Source organism: Diabrotica virgifera, chromosome 5 (assembly GCF_917563875.1).
Source record: "Diabrotica virgifera virgifera chromosome 5, PGI_DIABVI_V3a".
NCBI classification, from domain to species: domain Eukaryota; kingdom Metazoa; phylum Arthropoda; class Insecta; order Coleoptera; family Chrysomelidae; genus Diabrotica; species Diabrotica virgifera.
The window spans coordinates 150,560,830-150,579,934 of record NC_065447.1 but is presented as its reverse complement, the minus strand read 5'-3'; the positions used below and the strand labels follow the sequence as shown (position 1 = coordinate 150,579,934).

The window sequence follows — 19,105 nt, the reverse complement described above, 5'->3', positions numbered from 1 at the left end:
GTGAATCTTATAATTTTTTTAGTACAAATATCTTCAAGATTATAGAAAAAGCTTTAAAATGACGTATTACAAAGTTTGATGTACTCATTTATTAATATAATTGCGAAAAAAGGTCGGAATTGCAAAAAAAAATATTTTGTCAATAACTGTCGTAAAAATTAGTGTCAATTAGTTGTCAAATCAGGATTCTTTGGTGCTTAATATGTGATAAAAATTTCAAAGCGATTCATACAATTGTTTAAATTTTATTCAAATTGTTTATTCCAGAGAGCATTTTTTTTGCAATAACATAAGTCAGAAAAAAATGACCTTAGAATCATTCCACAGGTGTCAAATGAAAGAGCATGAGCTACATTTTCAACATGGTTTAAAAAAGTGAATAAAAAATGCATTTATTAGTAATAAATAATTATGCAAAATATCGTCAATTTTTTTATAAACTTTTTGAATAACTTTTTCCAAAAAAATTAACTTTTTTACCCTGTTTTAAGTGCACAACTACCAAGTAATGTTATCTATATGATAATTGATAAAAAATTGTAATAAATGTGTATAATTTCTTATATGACAAAATAAAAAGTTTATAAGGAATGATTGTTAAATGGTTCTAACGTCATTTTCTTCTGACTTATGTTATTGCAAAAAAATGCTCTCTGGGATAACCAATTTGAATAAAATTTAAACACTTAAATGAATCGCTTTGAAATTTTTATCACATTAAGCACCAAAGAACCCTTATTTGACAAAAATTTCAAAGCTGTACACTAAGGGCCGGTATTTCAATAGCTACTTAAGCTTTTGCTTAGCTAAGCCTGTGTCAAAAGTGAAGGAGAAGCTTAAGCTGGGTACCGTATTTCCATCATTCTCTTAAATAAACTGATGCTCAGCTGTAAAGTTAATTGGTTTGGTACCTCTGAATACGTCAAAGTGCCAGAGCTTACTGTTCTGAGGTAAAAACCACTACTGTTGACATTTAATTTTATCTTGTCATCTGTATCAATGTTATTTTTACTTCACTTAATTTTGTGTACATGGTACATGTGTTTTTAGTTTATTGTCTATATTTTCTCTGGTTATATTTTTATTGTTATTTTGCATAAGCAATAGATCCGTCTTTGTAATTTTGTTTATTGGATATATTCCTTAAAATGTCAAATTGGAAATGTAAGTTTATTTTTGTAAAATAAATATACCTACCAAGCATTGTAGAAATAAACAATTTTCATGTGCCTACACCTTCTAAAAGTAGTAAGAATTTTAATAATCGTTATTACGATTAATAAATTAATAGATTATTATTTAATAATCCAATAATAACGTTATTACTTAAAAGTTGGTTTTCAAAACAACTCTATAATTAATAATCTATAGAAATAACCTCAAAAAACAGAAAACAAATTTTAAGCAAAGGCTTAAACCAACTCCCGCGCGAGCTTAAAATTATTTGGTTTGAGCCTAGGCTTAAGCCTCAAATTGAAGTGGAAATACAGGCATCTAAGCTTAAGCAAAGGCTTAAAATAAGCTTTGGCTTAAGTGAGATTGGAATTACCGGCCCTAATTTTTACAACAGTTATTGCTAAAATAATTTTTTTTGCAATTCCGACCTTTTTTCGCAATTATATTAACAATAAATGAGTATATCAAACTTTGTAATACGTCATTTTAAAGCATTTTCCATAATCTCGAAGATATTTGTACTAAAAAAACCATAAGTTTCCCTGTTTTCCATTGATTTAAAAAAAAGTGAAAACTGCCATTTTTTGAGACTTAATTGTTTATAAATAAAAATGGCCGCCAGATCCTACGCAGGAAATAGTTACAATTTGCTCTTATAGGTATTAACTGTCGAAAAACGCTTCAGTACCCTGGCTGTTCAAGTATCATGGAAAAAACCTTATTACCCTGGACTATAGAGGGAATCAGTGTTCCTGTGGCTAACTCGTATCCGATGCTTAATCTTGAAATAGTATTCTTGGAGTCGAGTCGTTCAATGCATTTGGCAATGGAATCTCTGGAATCGATTTTTCCCTTAGCCACGGCCACTCCTTCTTTGTTGACTATCGCCTAGGGCCTAGATAATTAATTTTCTCGCATTCAGCTTAAGTCGATTAAAAACGTCTTCCAAATTCTTCAAATAGTCTTCAAAAGTCTTCCTCAACACGATTATGTTGCCTTCTCATTTCAAAATAGGGCGCTTTAAGCCCGTTTTAAGCTTAACACGTTTTTCATAAGCATCTCAAATGTCACAGGAGCATTGCAGAGTCCAAATGGCATATCCGGTGGTGAAGGCTGTCTTCTCCTTATCCATTGGGCCATTTTTACCCACCCGAGACTTTATTTTCTAGTGAAGCAATGTCCGTAGAGGCTTTGAAAACATCGGAGAAAACTTTGAAAATATCACAAGAAACTTTGTTTTCTAAAAATGGTGATATCACCAAAACGACTGACTTCTGGTAAAAAAACTCGCGCTATCTAGCGGTAAAAATTGATTCCAAAGCTATCGAGGCGAGCTTTTCTTATTTAAGTTGTCTTTTTCTCTCAATATTGTTTTATTTTTAGTTTCGGTTACAAGAAGCAAAGGCACAGAAATTAGGCCCACCAGATTACATTAATTTGGAAAATCCTCATTTTATGTCTGCTGATGATAGATGGAAATTGTATTTTCAATGGATTTACATTTATGAAATATATTTGCTTAACCAAAAAGCTGTGCTGAGTGCTAAGTTCAGAGAAGAGTACGCTGTGTATTCAGAAATGCGTGACATAGAAGATACCAACGTTATGAAAGGTAAGTCAGTATGATTTAATTTTTTAATTATAAATCCACATTCTTAAAATTTTAAGCTACTTTTAAAAAATGATATCCAACATTGGACTAGATAAGTGATTTTAGTTTAAAAGTTTTCTTCTCGCGTTTTGTTTAACATTTTGTTAAAAATTTTCATTTTTTATTTGACATTCAGATAATGATATACAGATATATTCCATACAATTTGCTTACAGTTCCTCGTTGCGTAAAAGTTCTTGGTTTGGATATATTTAATTAACCATATATTTTGTTAAACATATTTTGATTCTAGTCCTTTTTCTCCGTTGTTTATTGCAAACGGAATATCGACATTTTGTTACTGGCAAAAGTGCTATTCAGATGGGTGGAATAGCTTCAGCCAACTTTAACAATATACGAAAAGACGGGAATATAACAAAAAGTGTTAAGATCAATCTCTTAGCCTGAATACGGAGATCAACAACCCATGGCACGGTTTAGAAACTAATTGTTCAATCTAACCACTTAATAACAGAACAGTAACAGCAAAAGTCGTGATCCTTAGGTACTTACTTTCCTTGTCTACCAATTTCCGTATATACAAATTATTGCTAATTTGACAAAATTCTCATGTTTTGGTGAGGTCGTGACTACTCTGAACTATACCACAGTCGCAGAAATTGGCCTCCTAATATCTCGTCCTTCTGCCATTCTTCAAGAAATAAATATTTATGATTTACACGTGCATGTAAGTTAAAAAATGGGTATTTAAAACTGACCATGTGCTTTTAGACATGGAAGGTTAGGTATAGAAAAAAAATGGTTATAAAAACTGTGAATGTAACGGACAATAATAATTACAAGAAAATATAATATGAATTCTTACCCCAAAAGAAGATTCGTTGAAATAAATGAAGGTATTATCGACTCTTCTCTTTAAATAAATTAATTTTACCACCTCCATTGTGAGAATTGTGTCACCAAACTGGGACGAAATGTCACTGTCATGTCAGCGAAACATACAACACAGAACATGAAATTTGAAATAACGAACATGGAACACAAGATTAGATCAGATGCTAGAATGTAAGGAGAGATAGGAAATAGAGGATAACGAAAAGGGCGCCAAACAAGTTTTTAAAGGGAAAACAAATACAGAAGATAATTATTAATGAAATATTAAAGAAAAAAAGTAAATTAAGTATTAAGATGGGAAATAAGCCACAATTAAATTGAAAAAAATAATTTTATTGACTAAATGAATAATTATCAAAATGCCACAAGGAAATAGCTTCAGAACAACAAAAAAAAAGTAAAATAATGTAACTTTTGTAACGTTACAATGTAGGTATTTGTTGATTTTTCTAGTGACTTTCTTGGGTGTGAATCTGTCTTTTTAGTTTACTCCTCCTAGTTTAAAAACAAAGCATAACAAATAACTTGCCTGAACAGAATATATTAAAAATTAAATATTTTCTATATTATAATCATTTATTCAAAGCCATAATATTGACTTTTTTATTTTAGAAGCTTTAGTTGTCGGAATGACAACAACCGGAGCAGCTCGTCTTAATACGTCATTAAAAGTTCTAAAAAGTCCAATAGTTATAGTAGAAGAAGCTGCCGAAGTATTAGAATCCCATATAATAACCGCTCTTACACCACATTGTCAACATTTAATTTTAATAGGTGATCATCAGCAGTTAAAACCTAGTACAGCTAGTTATCATATAGAAACAAAGTATAAATTAAATATAAGTCTTTTCCAAAGAATGGTTGACAATAACGTGGAATGTCATACATTGAATATACAGCATAGAATGAGACCAGAAATTGCCAACTTAATTAGACCTACTATTTACCCAGTTCTACATGATCACGAGTCGGTACTTGATCGACCAAATATTCTAGGAATTGAACATACACTATTTTTTATTGATCACGAACATAAAGAAGCCGTGTGTAATGATAACAGTAAGAAAAATGTACACGAATCTAAATTTTTAATGCAGTTGGCAAAGCATTTAGTCTTAAATGGTTATGAGGCGGAGAATATTATTATATTAGCTGCTTATTTGGGACAAATGTTTGAAATGCAACGAGAACGCAGAATTCATAGGTACGTATACAAATATTGAAATGTAATGGCGGAAATACACCATTCGATTCGGTTGAACAATGTGGATGATACAATTACATTGTTCAATCAAATTGAAAAGTATACATACCTATACACGCTTCAATTATTCTTCAATCAATTCGGTTGAACAATGTGGATGATTCACATCACACAAGTCAAAATGAAATAAAAGATTGAATCGAACACAATCGACAAACTTGTATGTCATTGTGGATGAATCATCCCAGTTGTTCAATGAAGTTGAACGAAACTAGAAATTGTCTCAACTTTTTTCAAAGTTCAATTTTGTTGAACGCTTTTAGTTAATTATAAAATACATGGTCCATGTTGGTTGAATCATCCACATCTAAATAGTGAATGAGTAAATGTATACTCGGAATAAGAAACAATTGTCAGTGATGTCAACCATGATATGAGGAGAGTTATAAAATTAGGGGTAGAATGTGACTGCATATTATAGAGTTCCTTTGGTCTTCTTTATTCGCCATCTCCTTGCCTTATAAATTGTAAAAGGCAGATATTAAGGATGTTACCAGAAAGTGGTTCCACAAGAAGTTTTAGATCTGGGACTTCTCATTTCTCTAAATCTCTTTAGTTTAATTCAACTCATAGTTAAATCTTCTGACGTATTTTGTGCAAGTTGATAATATCGACAAGGTTCAAAGGTTCTCGTTGCTCAAGTCTAGTAGAATATTGGCAGCTTCCTCAGCCACCTAACATTACTGTTTTAATTGATAACGTGCCATCATTTTTTTTTGTCTTAACTCTCATTTTCAGATGAATCAGTCTGAAAAGTTCTCTTATCTTCAAGTATTTGTGAAAAATCTCTGCTTGTTTAGCACACATTTGCCCAGAGATTGTTACGCCCTCCGATCTTTTCTGCAGAAACCATTTCGTTGAAAAGTGCTGCATCGAGTTGTTGAAAAGCCGATCCTTTCAATGATTCATTATAGTGGCTAGTGTACATAATGTGTAAAAATTAATTTTATTTTTTGTAACTATTTGCAGATATACCTACTTCGTAATCCAGTAAGTAGCGTAACTACATTATGTACCTGAAAAATATTTTCGGCCGCTCTAATAATATTTTTTTTTTTAGTTTTAAATGACATGACAGCTATTTCATATTTTGAGAGAAAAAAAAGAAACAACTGTGTACTTGTTCTTTATGTAAACTTTTGTGAAAGTTAAATTAAGTAGGTACTTATGCGTTAACATCTGTTACAAATCTCTTCACAAGTTTTTAGGCGTTTCCGCAACAAACATATTAATTACTCTTCCATGTACCTATTCATAAGTTTTGAGTGTTGTGAATTTATCGGTATAGTATTTTGAAAAAGGTAAAAATTTGATATTTCGAATTCCTTTAAAAGCTGCATGTTTTTACTTATAAATTACTAAGGATTTTCACCGTTTTCACTGTATTCCTTCACTCAACCGTTCTCTCTAGTTCTTCTGTTTTGCCAGTCCCCTTACTATAGATTTCTTCTCTCCATTGCTTCGTCCACTTCATCTCTGAAAGAACTTCGGGGTCCTCGTCTCTTGCTTCTTCCTATCGGGCTCCACTCTGTTATTCTATTTATTAAACGATTTTGGTCTGCTCTTCTGACGTGTCCGTACCAGTTTAGTCTCTTCTGTTCGATGTAGTCTACTATATCTGAGTTAATTCCCATTCTTTTCTTAATCTCTATGTTATTTATTCTATATTCTTTTTACCCCGCAGCTTCTTCTTAGGAATTCCATCTCTGTCGCTCTTACTGTGTTTTGTTTTTACTTATAATTGTAATATTATATGTTTTTTCTGCTGCAGGCATTTATTAGAGAATGTTAGGATTGCTGTTTTGGATAACTATCAAGGAGAAGAAAGCGACATTGTGCTACTATCGTTGGTCAGAAGTAATAAAGAAAACAAAATTGGATTTTTAAGGATAGAAAACAGAGTCTGTGTGGCTTTATCTAGAGCCAGAAATGGATTTTACATAATGGGAAATATGAAACAGTTACGTGAAAATAGTGAGGTAAATATTTAAACTGCAACTAAATTGACATCTTAATTTGTTTTTAAATATGTTTCCATTTTAATACTTAAGGGGGTAGACGCAGAATCTTGGTCCAATGTAATTTAAATGTGTTCCATTTTTTTTTCAATTCCTTAGAAAACTAATAAATATTTTTGAAAAATTTAAACGCAGAATGAAAGATTGCATTATTACCGAGGGCCGAATATCCCTTAGAATAAACAAAAACTTTCTTTTGAATAAAGTATTTAAAATTAAAAATCACACTAAATTTTCTCTTTTTTCACTCCTCTGTAACTCATTCAAATGAACATTATAGAACTTTTCAGTGACTTTCGGTCCACGGTAATAATGTAATCTTTCTTTCTGCTTTTAAATTTCTCAAAAATACCGTATTAATTTTCTCAGGATTCGAAAAAAATTTAAATAGCATTGGCACAAGATTTTATCCTTAGCCCTTAAATGTACTTTAGTTTATTTGGTTGGACGTATACACTCACCGGCAAAATTAACCGCCCACCTTAAAAATGGACCATTTTTGATGTCTCGAATTTCCTAAACGTGTTGTCCGATTTATTATTATTATTATTATTATTATTATAAATCAAATAAGGGCAGAGGAGTGAGCTCCTATTATGCCCAAAAACAAAGAGAAATATCATTTTACAACTAATACAAATTAAGAATAAAGTTAAAAATTAACAAACATCAAATAAAAATATTGAAACCATAAAACAATGTCGCCCTAAAACAATTCAATCCTGTAAAGCTCCCATAATGTTCAAAACAAAGAAAAATAAAACTAATAAAAATTTTAAAGATTACAATTTCAAACAAAATTTTGAAACAATAAATAATGCCGTCCTAAAATTATTCAGTCTTGCAAAGAAAATAAAGAATTATCAAGTCTATTTTTAAAAATGTTAACACTAGTTACCGATATGGTGTCTTCATCTAAGTTATTCCAGATGTTAAATATTCTGTTTGGTAAAAAGTTCATTCTGGATCTTGTTGTCGTCTGTTCCCTCTTTAATTTATAATGATGACCTCTTAATCGTTCGTCTAGATTTAGCGTAAATATTGTGTTAAGGTTTCCAAAATTATATTTTAAAATACGGAAGGATATAATTAGGTCACCTCGAAGACGTGGATGTTCAAATGTTGTTAGATGAGCCAAGGATAGTCTGTCTTCATATTTAGGTCTTTTCAATATAGAGTAAAGTTTACTCATTGAGGTTAGAGATATTCGTGTAAAACATTTGCGGATTAGAAACAGTTTGGAATTTGCACGTTTACACACGGACACTATATGGTCAGACCAATTTAAGTTACTGTTAACTATCACTCCAAGATCTTTGTGGGAGGTTACTGACTCTATGGGATGTGCATTAATAAAGTACGGTAGTAATGGGTTATTTTTGCCAATATGTAGTATGACGCATTTTTCAATATTCAGTGGAAGTAACCACTCTGATGACCATTTGAATATTGCGTCAAGGTCGGTTTGAAGAACATGTTGGTCAATAATTGGATTCACATATAATTTAGTATCATCTGCGTAAATGGAAACCTTAATTTAAGTGATCTCTTAATATATTATAGCCTTATTCTTTAACAATATCGGTGTAATAGTATTGTTGCTAAAGAGGTAAATTTTCATTGTATATCGGGTGTACCACTCAAACTGTGTAATTTTAAAAAAGTTCGCATCACCTTGTGGAATATTCTGGCATGGATAAAATACTGACATTAAAACCGAATTATAGTATTATTTTTTTATATTTTATGATTCAACTTCTATTTTTTGATTCGTTCGCTTATGATGGACCATATAAAAGTTAAATACCTACCTACTTTAACAACTAGCCATGTTTTCATCAATGCAAGGTGATTTTAAATAAGTATGACAAACTTTAAGGGGTAATTCTGCATGAAACATTAATGATAGTTTGCTTTATAAAAGTATGTCCCCAAATGCTTGGTTTCCAAGATAGTAGGTGAAATTTTTCTTTCAAACTGACGATTTATTTATTGCTCTAAAATTGGTTGAGATATGCAATTGAAATTTGGTGGGTAAAGACGTAGTTTTTGTGCATGTTTTGACATACCATTAAGAATTTTATGTTCACTATTGGCGCACATAAAGGTAATATTACCCGTATGCACGCATAAAACACAGATTCCAAGCATACTTTAAGAGTAATGGTTTTCAATGTCCCGGATGTTTGTATTGTAAATATGTATGATATATTATAAGCATATAAATATCGTGATATATATCATATTATTGCCGGTCTTGAATAAGAATGACATAACTGCAAAAAGCCAAATTTCTCAAGAGAGCAAAAAAAAAACGATTTTTAAATGCATATTTTAAATATGGATTAAATGAGGAGTAATCGTCCAGGAGCATCGGTATGACGTTTATTCTTACAATGATGGCTTTTATTTTTATCCCTATTGGTTTGAATTTCATTATCTTAACTTACTCCCCCCATTTTCAACCCTATCTAAAGTTGCGTCATTATTCATATAAAATATTAAGAGTAAACAGTAGCGATCAACAGGTAGCAACAAAATATAACTTCGGGAGATAGTATCATAAACTTTGGCAACAGTGGTAATCTTTGACATTATCTAAGATTAATATTTTGACAATATCATAGTCGCGCTAAATGGAAGTAATAGAAAACGATTTTATTATTAATAAATAGATATTTATAAAAATAAACCAAAATGGGTGAAAATTTTATGTTAAGATAGGTATTTAGAAAGGTATTTGCATAAAATATCTAATAATAAATAATCGTTTTTTGTTGTGAAGCGAAACAAATTTCGATTTTCGCATAATTTTGGCACGGTTTTTAATGGACTTTTTCTTGGAAGGTTTCACTTTATTTTTCGTTTGAGTTACTTTTTCCATTTTGTTAAACTATTGATAATATTTTTAGAATAAAAAATCCTCCTAAAACTTTATATACTCGCATTAGCATTCGAAATATTTTTACGTAAAATATACTTATAACTAAAACTCACAATTAACAACAATCTATTCTTTCAAAGAGGCCAACAACTTATACAACAACAACAAATATATAATAAATTAACTATCAATAAACAATACGTTCCTATGAAGCAGCAATAACGAATTCTTAAATTAACACACTACTGCACTGAACCGATATCGATAAAGATGACAGAACAGATTAGAGAAAATCTGACGCATGTTTGTCAAAATGACAGCGACAATTTCTCTATGTTGCCTAATTAGTTATTAGTTATAATATGTTCGATTTCTTGTTAGAAATAAACAATTTTAGTAGTTCCAAGATTACACAAAATCTAAGCATGGCATAAAAAAGTTGATTTGAAGAAAGTTTATTTTTTTGTTCTTCTTAATGGCGGTACAGGCTCGTTTTTTAATATTGTATTTAATTACAGAGTAATTTCCACATACTAACATATTTCTCAATTTGGGCTCTGTATCGCCATTCTTTATTATATTACGAATATGTGTGCTAAATATCTCGACAAAATATTCAAAATTACGCGTTTGTTGCTACCAGTTGATCGCTACTGTAGCCTCTTAATTATTTAAAATATAAAGAATAACCGTCCAGGAGCATCGGTATGGCGTTTATTCTTACAACAATAACTTTCAAATCCACGAGGAAAAATTTCCTGTAGTTGGCTGTATACCATTACAAAAACATAAAATCCTTTATAAAAGGTATATTAACTTAACTTTCAGTAACTTTCGATAACTTTCAGTATCACCCTATTGGTTCGAATTTCATTATCTTAATTTAATTTCCCCATTTTCAACCCTTTCTACAGTTGCGTCAATCTTCACCTTAAAATTTTTCTGTACAAAAAAAACGATTTTTAAATATTTGTGTGTGTGTTTGAGCATTATTGGCTTCGGAGTCAATGTCCATTCGCCATCTTTTGGAATTATTTGTATTATTTATGCGGAAGCTCTAAAGGAGTGCTTCCTGCTTTCTACTGATTTGTTTAGGTAGGTATCCAATCACAATCCTGCTCCAATTTTACAAAGAACTATTTTACATACCTATATCTAATTTTCAACGATTTTTGTTTTTATTTGGAATTATTTCCTTTCGTTGTGATTTTTTTTAGTCATTTTTTTTTATTTATTTACTTACTTATTTTTTTTTATTGTTCATTGTCTTTTTTTCCAATATAAATTGGGATATTAGACTAGGATACAATTTGACGCTCGGATAGACATAGGGCTTAACACGAAGGGAAAAAAACATAGGTTATAAACTTAATCTAATACATAAAATATGTTTGTACAAAATTTGATAAACATTGTAATCTTCTGCTCTTAATAGTTGAGTTAGGTTATATGGTCTGGAGATTTTGGGTATTTTTGCCATTTCTTCATTTAATAATTTAACCTCGTTTATTATTCTAGAACAGCCTAGGATCATGTGCTCCGCTGTACCTTCTTCTCCACATGAACAATTAGGAGAATCACTCAATTTTATTTTATATTTGTACTGGGGAGTTAAAACATGGTTGAACCTTAACCTGCACAAAACAGAGAAAAACCGCTTGCTTCCCGACAGTCTTGAGAACCAAGACTGGCCAGGAGGCTTGGTAACCATGTTTTTATAAAATTTTGGACAGTTACTATACATTTTTCTCCATTCTGCTAGTATTATGGGTTTTACGTGGCAGGCAATTTCACTGTGGGGACATTTATAACTTAAAAGCTCTCCTGTTCTACTTCCTTTCTTAGCATCTTCGTCCACTCCTTCATTCTCTTTTATTCCACAATGTCCTTTAATCCAAACTAATGATACATTGATTTTTTTGTTTGTAATTCATGAAGTTTAATAATTATACATATTGGTCAAAATATAATTACTACTGACTTGGTGGATATTTTTTATTTTCATAATATCACTTTTACTATCAGAACAAATTGCAAATGATCCTGCTGTAATTTTCATATTACTTATATACAGGAGAGCTTCTAGTAAGGCGATTAATTCTGCAGTATATATTGTAAGATCCCCCGATAGTGGCTGCAAGACTTTGACGTGAGTTCGGGGGCTTAAGCTGACAGTTTAGATAGGGCTGTAGTCTGGTGTAGGAAGTGGAACAAGTATGCATGTGTGAATGAATAGGATCTCCCTAATAAGGAGCTCTCCGCTGAGTGTAGGTACCCCCTATAAACGGGCTAGGCCTGATGAATGGGAAGTATGAAAGAATGTGAAACGACCTTGCTAGATCAGTTCCTGTCACCACTTGGTTCTCTGGGGTATCTGGGAATCTCTCTTAGGTAGTCTAGACACTAGAAGTGGACGAACTGCATCAGCGACCAAGAAGCAGCCTACCCCAAACCTACCCAAGCTAAGGTGGATGGTAATCGTGCCGATGGCTGGATGGCCACAGGGTGTATGTGGTCGTGAACGATCCCCTTGGGGTACCAGGCGAAACCCCGTTGCATATAGCCTTCCTCTGGTAATGCGGGGCTCTTCCAGGGGTGACAAACCTTTCCCTAGCTACTCGTGAGAACATCATGGACTCAAACAACAAACTAACAATAACAAACAAAAAACCAAAACCAAATCCCGAGGCTGAACCAAAACGTTCACCTCAGCTGGAGGCCGCGGTTGAGGACGGACAGCAATGTTCAACTCAAGCTTCGGCCCCAGCAGAGGCCGGACAAGGATCACCTCGGGAAAATCGGCAAAAGCGCCACAAACTTAGTGGCGCCGAGCTAAAAAGAAGGAGGAAGGCCAGAGAGGCGGCGGGGAAGGCACCTACGGGAGCCACCCATCCCTCTCCAGCCCCTCCAAAAACAAAGGTGAGGGTGCCCGCATCGGAAGCTGTCAACAGTTCCACCTCCAAAAGAGGACAGGAACTGACAGCCCCCGGTGTGAAGCGCCTTCACCCAAGCACTTCCACGGAGAGCACGCCGCAGAAGCACAAGAAGGTACGCAGCGGTGGAAACACCACTGCCCCTTCCCAAAGCTTCGCGGAAGCCTCCGTAACACACCTTAGGGTAGCTATCATAGATAAGGTAAACCCGTACGGCAAGGTTTCTGCCGACCGGGAAAACCTTATCAAACGCAGCCTGATGGAGGAATTGGACAGAGCAATCTTGTCCACCTCCAACAGCCAAGCAAGAGCGCCCACGTTTAAGTCGTGGACCTACTCTGGTGAGATCATCAGAGTGGCCTGCGATGACGACGAGGCGCTTGCGTGGCTAAAAAAGGCTATAGATGACCTCAAACCGTGGGAGGACGCATCACTGGCTGTTGTCAGTCAGGATAAGCTGCCGAAGCTTACTAAAGCCTCTCTATGGATCTCGGAGGATGTTACTAACACCTCCGATGACACAGAAAGAGTGCTGCGGAGGCTAACGGCGCAAAATCCGGACATGTCAGTTGCGAGATGGTGCACCTTCCACCATGAGGCCAAAACCGATCCAAACGGACACCTGTTCGTCTTCGGAATCGGAGACGAGGACATGGCTGTCCTTAAGAAAAGAGCAATGAGGCTGAGCTACGCGTTCACCTCATTGACTCTAAAAGCAAGCAAACAAAAAATGGAGGGCACCTCCTCGGAACCAGGGACCTCAGATACTCGGCAACCGGATACGGTCACTGAGACTGAAACACCCGTGGTTCCACAGCAGGACGACGACCATCAGATGGTGGTCGACGAACCCTGCAGAGGAAGCACCGAAACGACTAAGGCTGCCGCCTCCTCAAGTGAGGAGGAAATGGACGCCTAAAAAGAACCAATACGACACCTTCGCCATGGGCAAAGACGTCAGGAAAAAAGGTAACCATTATTCAATGCAACCTCCAGCACAAAAAGGTGGCAACAGCGACACTCTGCCGCCACCTGGATGTAAAGGAGGATGCAATAGCATTAATCCAAGAACCTTGGATAATTAAGACCAAAATAACTGGTTTTGGCAGTCTAAATGGTCAAATCTTCAGCTTACCAAGCAACCAACAACCGAGAACAGCAATATATGTTCCCAGGAAAATTAAAGCCTCCCCCCTGGTGCAGTTTTGTACTTCAGACGTAACTGCTGTTAAAGTAAAATGCCCATGGGGAAAAGGCAAAAGCAGAGAGTTGATACTAGCATCGGTCTACCTACCCTCAGATGCAGCCACCCTACCACCAACAAAGGAGATGGAAGATCTGGTAGACCATTCTCTCAGCCAGAAGGTAGAACTTATTATCGGCTGCGATTCGAATTCTCACCATCTAGGCTGGGGCAGCAAAGATAACAACTCTCGAGGTAAGTCTCTTTATGACTATATTATTAGTAAAGATTTGTATATCTTAAATAGAGGCACGGAACCTACATTTATTAATGTTCGTAGCCAAACTGTTATAGATATCACGCTAGCAACAGCAGAAATATCTAATAAAATTCAGAACTGGCAGGTCTCAGAGGACATCTCTATGTCTGATCACCGCTGGTTGACCTATATTATTAGTCTGGAAAAAAGCCTTATCAAATCTCGCGACCCTAGGTGGACGGATGTAGAACTCTACAACCGCCTCTTAGAAGATGCTCTGCGGAATGAAAAGGCTTTAACTCCAGGAACTAATACAGAATTGGAAAGGTACACGGTATCTATCCAAAATAAAATAAGCTACGCTTATAAAAAATCCTGTCCGATAAGGATGGTCCAGGAAAGTCGCAAAACCAACTCTTGGTGGTGCACTGAACTGGAACACCTTAGAAAGACAGCAAGAACTTCTTTTAATAAAGCAAAACGCACCAAACTCAAAGAGGATTGGGATATTTATCAATCAAACCTCAGAGAGTTTAAGAAAGTCTGTAGACAAAAACAAAGAGCTGCTTGGAGAGCCTACTGTGAGGAAATCGAAGATTTTCCGCAAGCTTCCAGGCTACAAAAAGCGCTCTCAAAAGATCCACATCGGCATATCAGCATACTAACAAAGGAAGATGGAAGCAAAACTTCCAACCTTTGCGAAAGTGCTGAGGTCCTGATGAAAACACACTTCCCCGGTTCTAGTATTTCAAAAGCACCAAACTGGACGGAAGAAATAATCATACCCACACCAAATGACTGGCATCTTGCCAGAACATTAATTAGTGAGGAAAAGATAAGATGGGCCATATCGTGCTTCGCCCCTTTTAAGTCACCAGGGCCTGACGGCATATATCCAGCCCTACTACGGTGGGGACTGGATATTCTTTTGCCGCACCTTGTGGGAATGTTCAGAGCCTCCTTGGCTCTGAGATATATTCCTAGAGAGTGGAGAGAGGTACGTGTGGTCTTCATACCAAAACCAGGTAGGATGGATTACACCCTACCGAAGGCTTTCCGACCAATTAGCCTGACATCTTTTCTCTTGAAAACGATGGAAAGGCTATGCGAGAGGTACATAAGAGATGAAGTTCTGGTTCATAATCCACTTCATCCAAATCAACATGCATATACTTAGGGAAGATCTACCGATTCTGCACTTCATCAAGTAGTGGGAAGAATTGAAAGATCGCTGGATAATAAAGAATCCACCCTAGGTATATTCATAGACATTGAGGGAGCGTTTGATAAAACAACTTTCCCAACCATCACCCAACAGCTCAATGTCAGGAATGTCCCCCTGGCCGTGAGCGAATGGATATTCAGTATGCTGTCAAATAGAGCAATAAGCATAAATGTAGAAGACGTTTTGGTTAGAGGGATGGTTACGAGGGGATGTCCACAAGGGGGGGTGCTATCACCACTCCTCTGGAACATAGTGTTGGATACCCTGGTTTACCAACTCAGCAAGAACGGTTTCTACACAATAGCCTATGCAGACGATATAACCGTCTTGCAAAGCGGTAAGTTTGAGAACACACTATGCGAGAGATTACAAGTTGCTCTCAGACTAATAGAAACATGGTGTAAGGAACACTCACTGTCTATAAATCCAAAAAAGACAGAGATGGTCCTCTTCACCAGAAAAAGAAGGATCACGGGCTTAATACCCCCTAGGATTCTAAACTGCAGTCTGAATTTCTCTGAAGAGGTGAAATACCTTGGTATTACCCTTGACAGGAAGTTAACATGGAACTCTCACTTAGATAGTAGAGCTAAAAGAGCATATATTGCCTATGAACAGTGTCGGCGAACGGTCGGACGCACTTGGGGCCTTTCGCCCAGGGTGGTCGCCTGGATCTACACTACTGTCATTAGGCCAATGCTAACTTACGGAGCCATTGCTTGGGTACCAAAAGTGCTACAGGCAACAGCGATCAACAAACTAAACCATATTCAACGGATGGCTTGCCTAAATATAACAGGTGCCATGAAAACAACACCAACTGCTGCAATGGAGTTGCTCATTGGCATTACCCCTTTAGACATATATGTCAGAGAGGTGGCGCTGATGACGATGATGAGGTTACGCTCAGCGGGTGCAAACCTTGATGTAGGAATGGGACAATTGAGATGTCGTTTCTGGCGGGGTGAGCTGGAGGCACTGCTCCAGCTGCATGCGGGCCATGGATGCGACTCAATTAAACCTACGTTGGTCTTCGACAAACCCTACAAAATCGAAACAAGTCAACATAGGGAGTCAAACGTGGCAAATGCATATTGCATCTACACCGATGGCTCCAAAACGAAAGAAGGCTCAGGATGTGGAATATACTCCAGATCATTGAACCTTAGTATAAAATGGGGCATGGGCAAAAATGCCAGCGTAGTTCAGACTGAACTGGCTGGTATCTCCATAGCTGCAAAAGAGATAATCGGGAAAGGTATAGCCGGCAAAACTGTAATAATCTGCACAGACAGCAGACAAGCGCTACTAACCCTGAACAGACCACGCGTCATATCAGGGCTAGTAATGGAGTGTCATGAATCACTAGCCCAAGCTTCGGATGGTAACAACATCATCCTGAGATGGGTTAAAGGACACAACAGAAATAAAGGCAACCGCATTGCTGACCAGCTGGCTAGAAGGGCAGCAGGCCTAAGACTCTTAGGACCTTGTGATCTTTTTGGCTTGTCGACTACAACAATCGCGGAAACTGTCAAATGTCACTCCCACTCGCAAACCGTAAGAAGATGGGAAGAAGGGCCAGGATGTAGACTTGCCAGGGTAACACTAAGGAACCTTGGGAAGTCAGCATCAGAAAAGTACTTGAGAATGACCAGGAAAAACCTACGCTTGACCGTTGGTTTTTTAACTGGCCATTGTCAACTAAGAAAACACCTCCACACACTGGGGCTAGTAGACACATCTCTATGCAGGAGGTGTGAACGAGATGACGAAACTGTCGAGCATGTCCTATGTGAATGTCCGGAGTTATCGTCAATACGAGAGTATGCGTTCGGCGAGCCTTGGCCTACACCTCCCGATATAGGGGAGATGTCACCAGGTGATTTGTCCACCTTCCTGGAAATGGCAGGATGGATAATGAACTAAGGACGACAACCCCCTGGGAGGATGTACAATGGGTCAATTGTGGCCTAAGTGCTGTGGGACTTGACTCACACTCCCTACTCTACAGATACAGATATATTGTAAGATTTCATTTAATTTAAAAGATCTTTTATGATTATTTTCTACTTTCTTGTTGTTCTTTGATGCATCCGTGAATATATATTGACATCTGGGAAGATAATTTTCTAAATCCTCCTCAAATATGTATTGTCTAATCCTTGGGTGAAATTTTGAATAGTCTTGGAGAAAAACACAGTAAATTGGATGGATGTTATAAATATTTATGCTATATAATGGATCTATATCTGAAGAGTATATTTCTTCTATTACGTTATTTATTACTTCTAAGATCCGATGTAAACAGTATATTGATTTTTTGGACTAAGTTGCTATTTTTAGAACTTAATTTAGCTATAAAATTGGAAGCTAAAATCTTTCGGCGATCTTTTAGTGGGGTTTCTGCTACTTCGGCAAATAAACAATCAATTGGTGTACTTTTTAAAGCCCCTAGGCATAGCCTTAGACATTTATTTACTACGTGATCTATTTTTTCTAGTTGACTTTTGGAAGATTGGTCATAGAAGAAACAACCATAATCCAGTATTGACCTAATGTAGGATTTGTACAAAAGGATTGCTACGTTTGGATCTGATTTTTAACCCTATTTTTAAATATTTAGTATGCCGTTTATTCTTACAGCGATGGCTTTTATTTTCAACCCTATTGGTCCAAATTTCATTATCTTAATTTAATTCCCCCATTTTCAACCCTATTTACAGTTGCGTCAGTATTCATCTGAAACAAGGTGTAGTTCAATAACAACGCAATTAGGTATCCTGTAGTGGCTCAGCACATAGTTGCAGGTCTGTCGCTTTTGTATCATCTGTGCACAGTATTTTAGACAGGTAATTACGCAATAAACAGGAATTGACAAAATTTGAAGTTACGTCATTCTTATTCCGGACCGGCGCACAGTGGTTCCAAATGCTGAAAATGTGGTCATGGGGCGAAAAAGAAGTCCCTATTTAGGGATTTTCATGTTTACAGTTGTTTTCTCATACTATCGTAGAGTCCTAATACGCAGTTATGAGGATTAGACTGGATGTATTCTGGTTAACAGCTCAGGAACAAGTGGGTCATGTCCGGGGTTATTTTGGCCGGCAGAGAAAGTGAAAAATAAACGCGTATATTGAAAACGCTGTAAAACGTTTTGTAGTTTATCAATTTTATCGCTGTAAAGCAGATTCTTCTTTTTTAAGTATGTAGTAATGTAAAATGTAACTTAAATCAACATGTATTAACAATAAATGCCTTCAATTTGTTAATGCATAAATAGTGAAAATATACTTGAAATAATTAAAATTTTGTAAAGGTGCATTCAAAAAGTACAAAATTCTGCATAATTCTGCGACTAATGTTTATTAATGTTAAAATAGGTAGTCAGGAGATACAGAATCACTTTGGTTTAGCTGCCTATAACTGCCTATGCATTGCTGGCAGTTGTTTGAATACAAAAGTGGGAAATGACGCATATTACATTATTCTGGCGATTGTTGAGTATATATGGGCAGTTGTACATAAGTAATAGGTTTTGAATATTGTACTTCATAAAGAAAATGTATTGGTAATCAGAAGTTTCAAAAGTCCCTTATAATATAAAATTATAAACAAAAATGCGGCTAAAATTAAATTTTCGAATTTCTTTCGTCC

At 35.7% G+C, this 19,105-nt stretch overlaps 1 protein-coding gene across 2 annotated transcripts in view; it reads left to right on the top strand.

The window, feature by feature from the left end:
- Positions 1–19,105, top strand: part of LOC126884510 (NFX1-type zinc finger-containing protein 1-like) — a 415,118-nt gene that overhangs the window by 249,689 nt on the left and 146,324 nt on the right. For both annotated transcript variants that reach the window (XM_050650450.1, XM_050650451.1), the window contains exons 8-10: positions 2,560–2,788; positions 4,295–4,886; positions 6,718–6,925. In XM_050650450.1, coding sequence (XP_050506407.1) covers positions 2,560–2,788; positions 4,295–4,886; positions 6,718–6,925 — 1,029 coding nt within the window. The remainder of the gene's footprint in view (positions 1–2,559; positions 2,789–4,294; positions 4,887–6,717; positions 6,926–19,105) is intronic.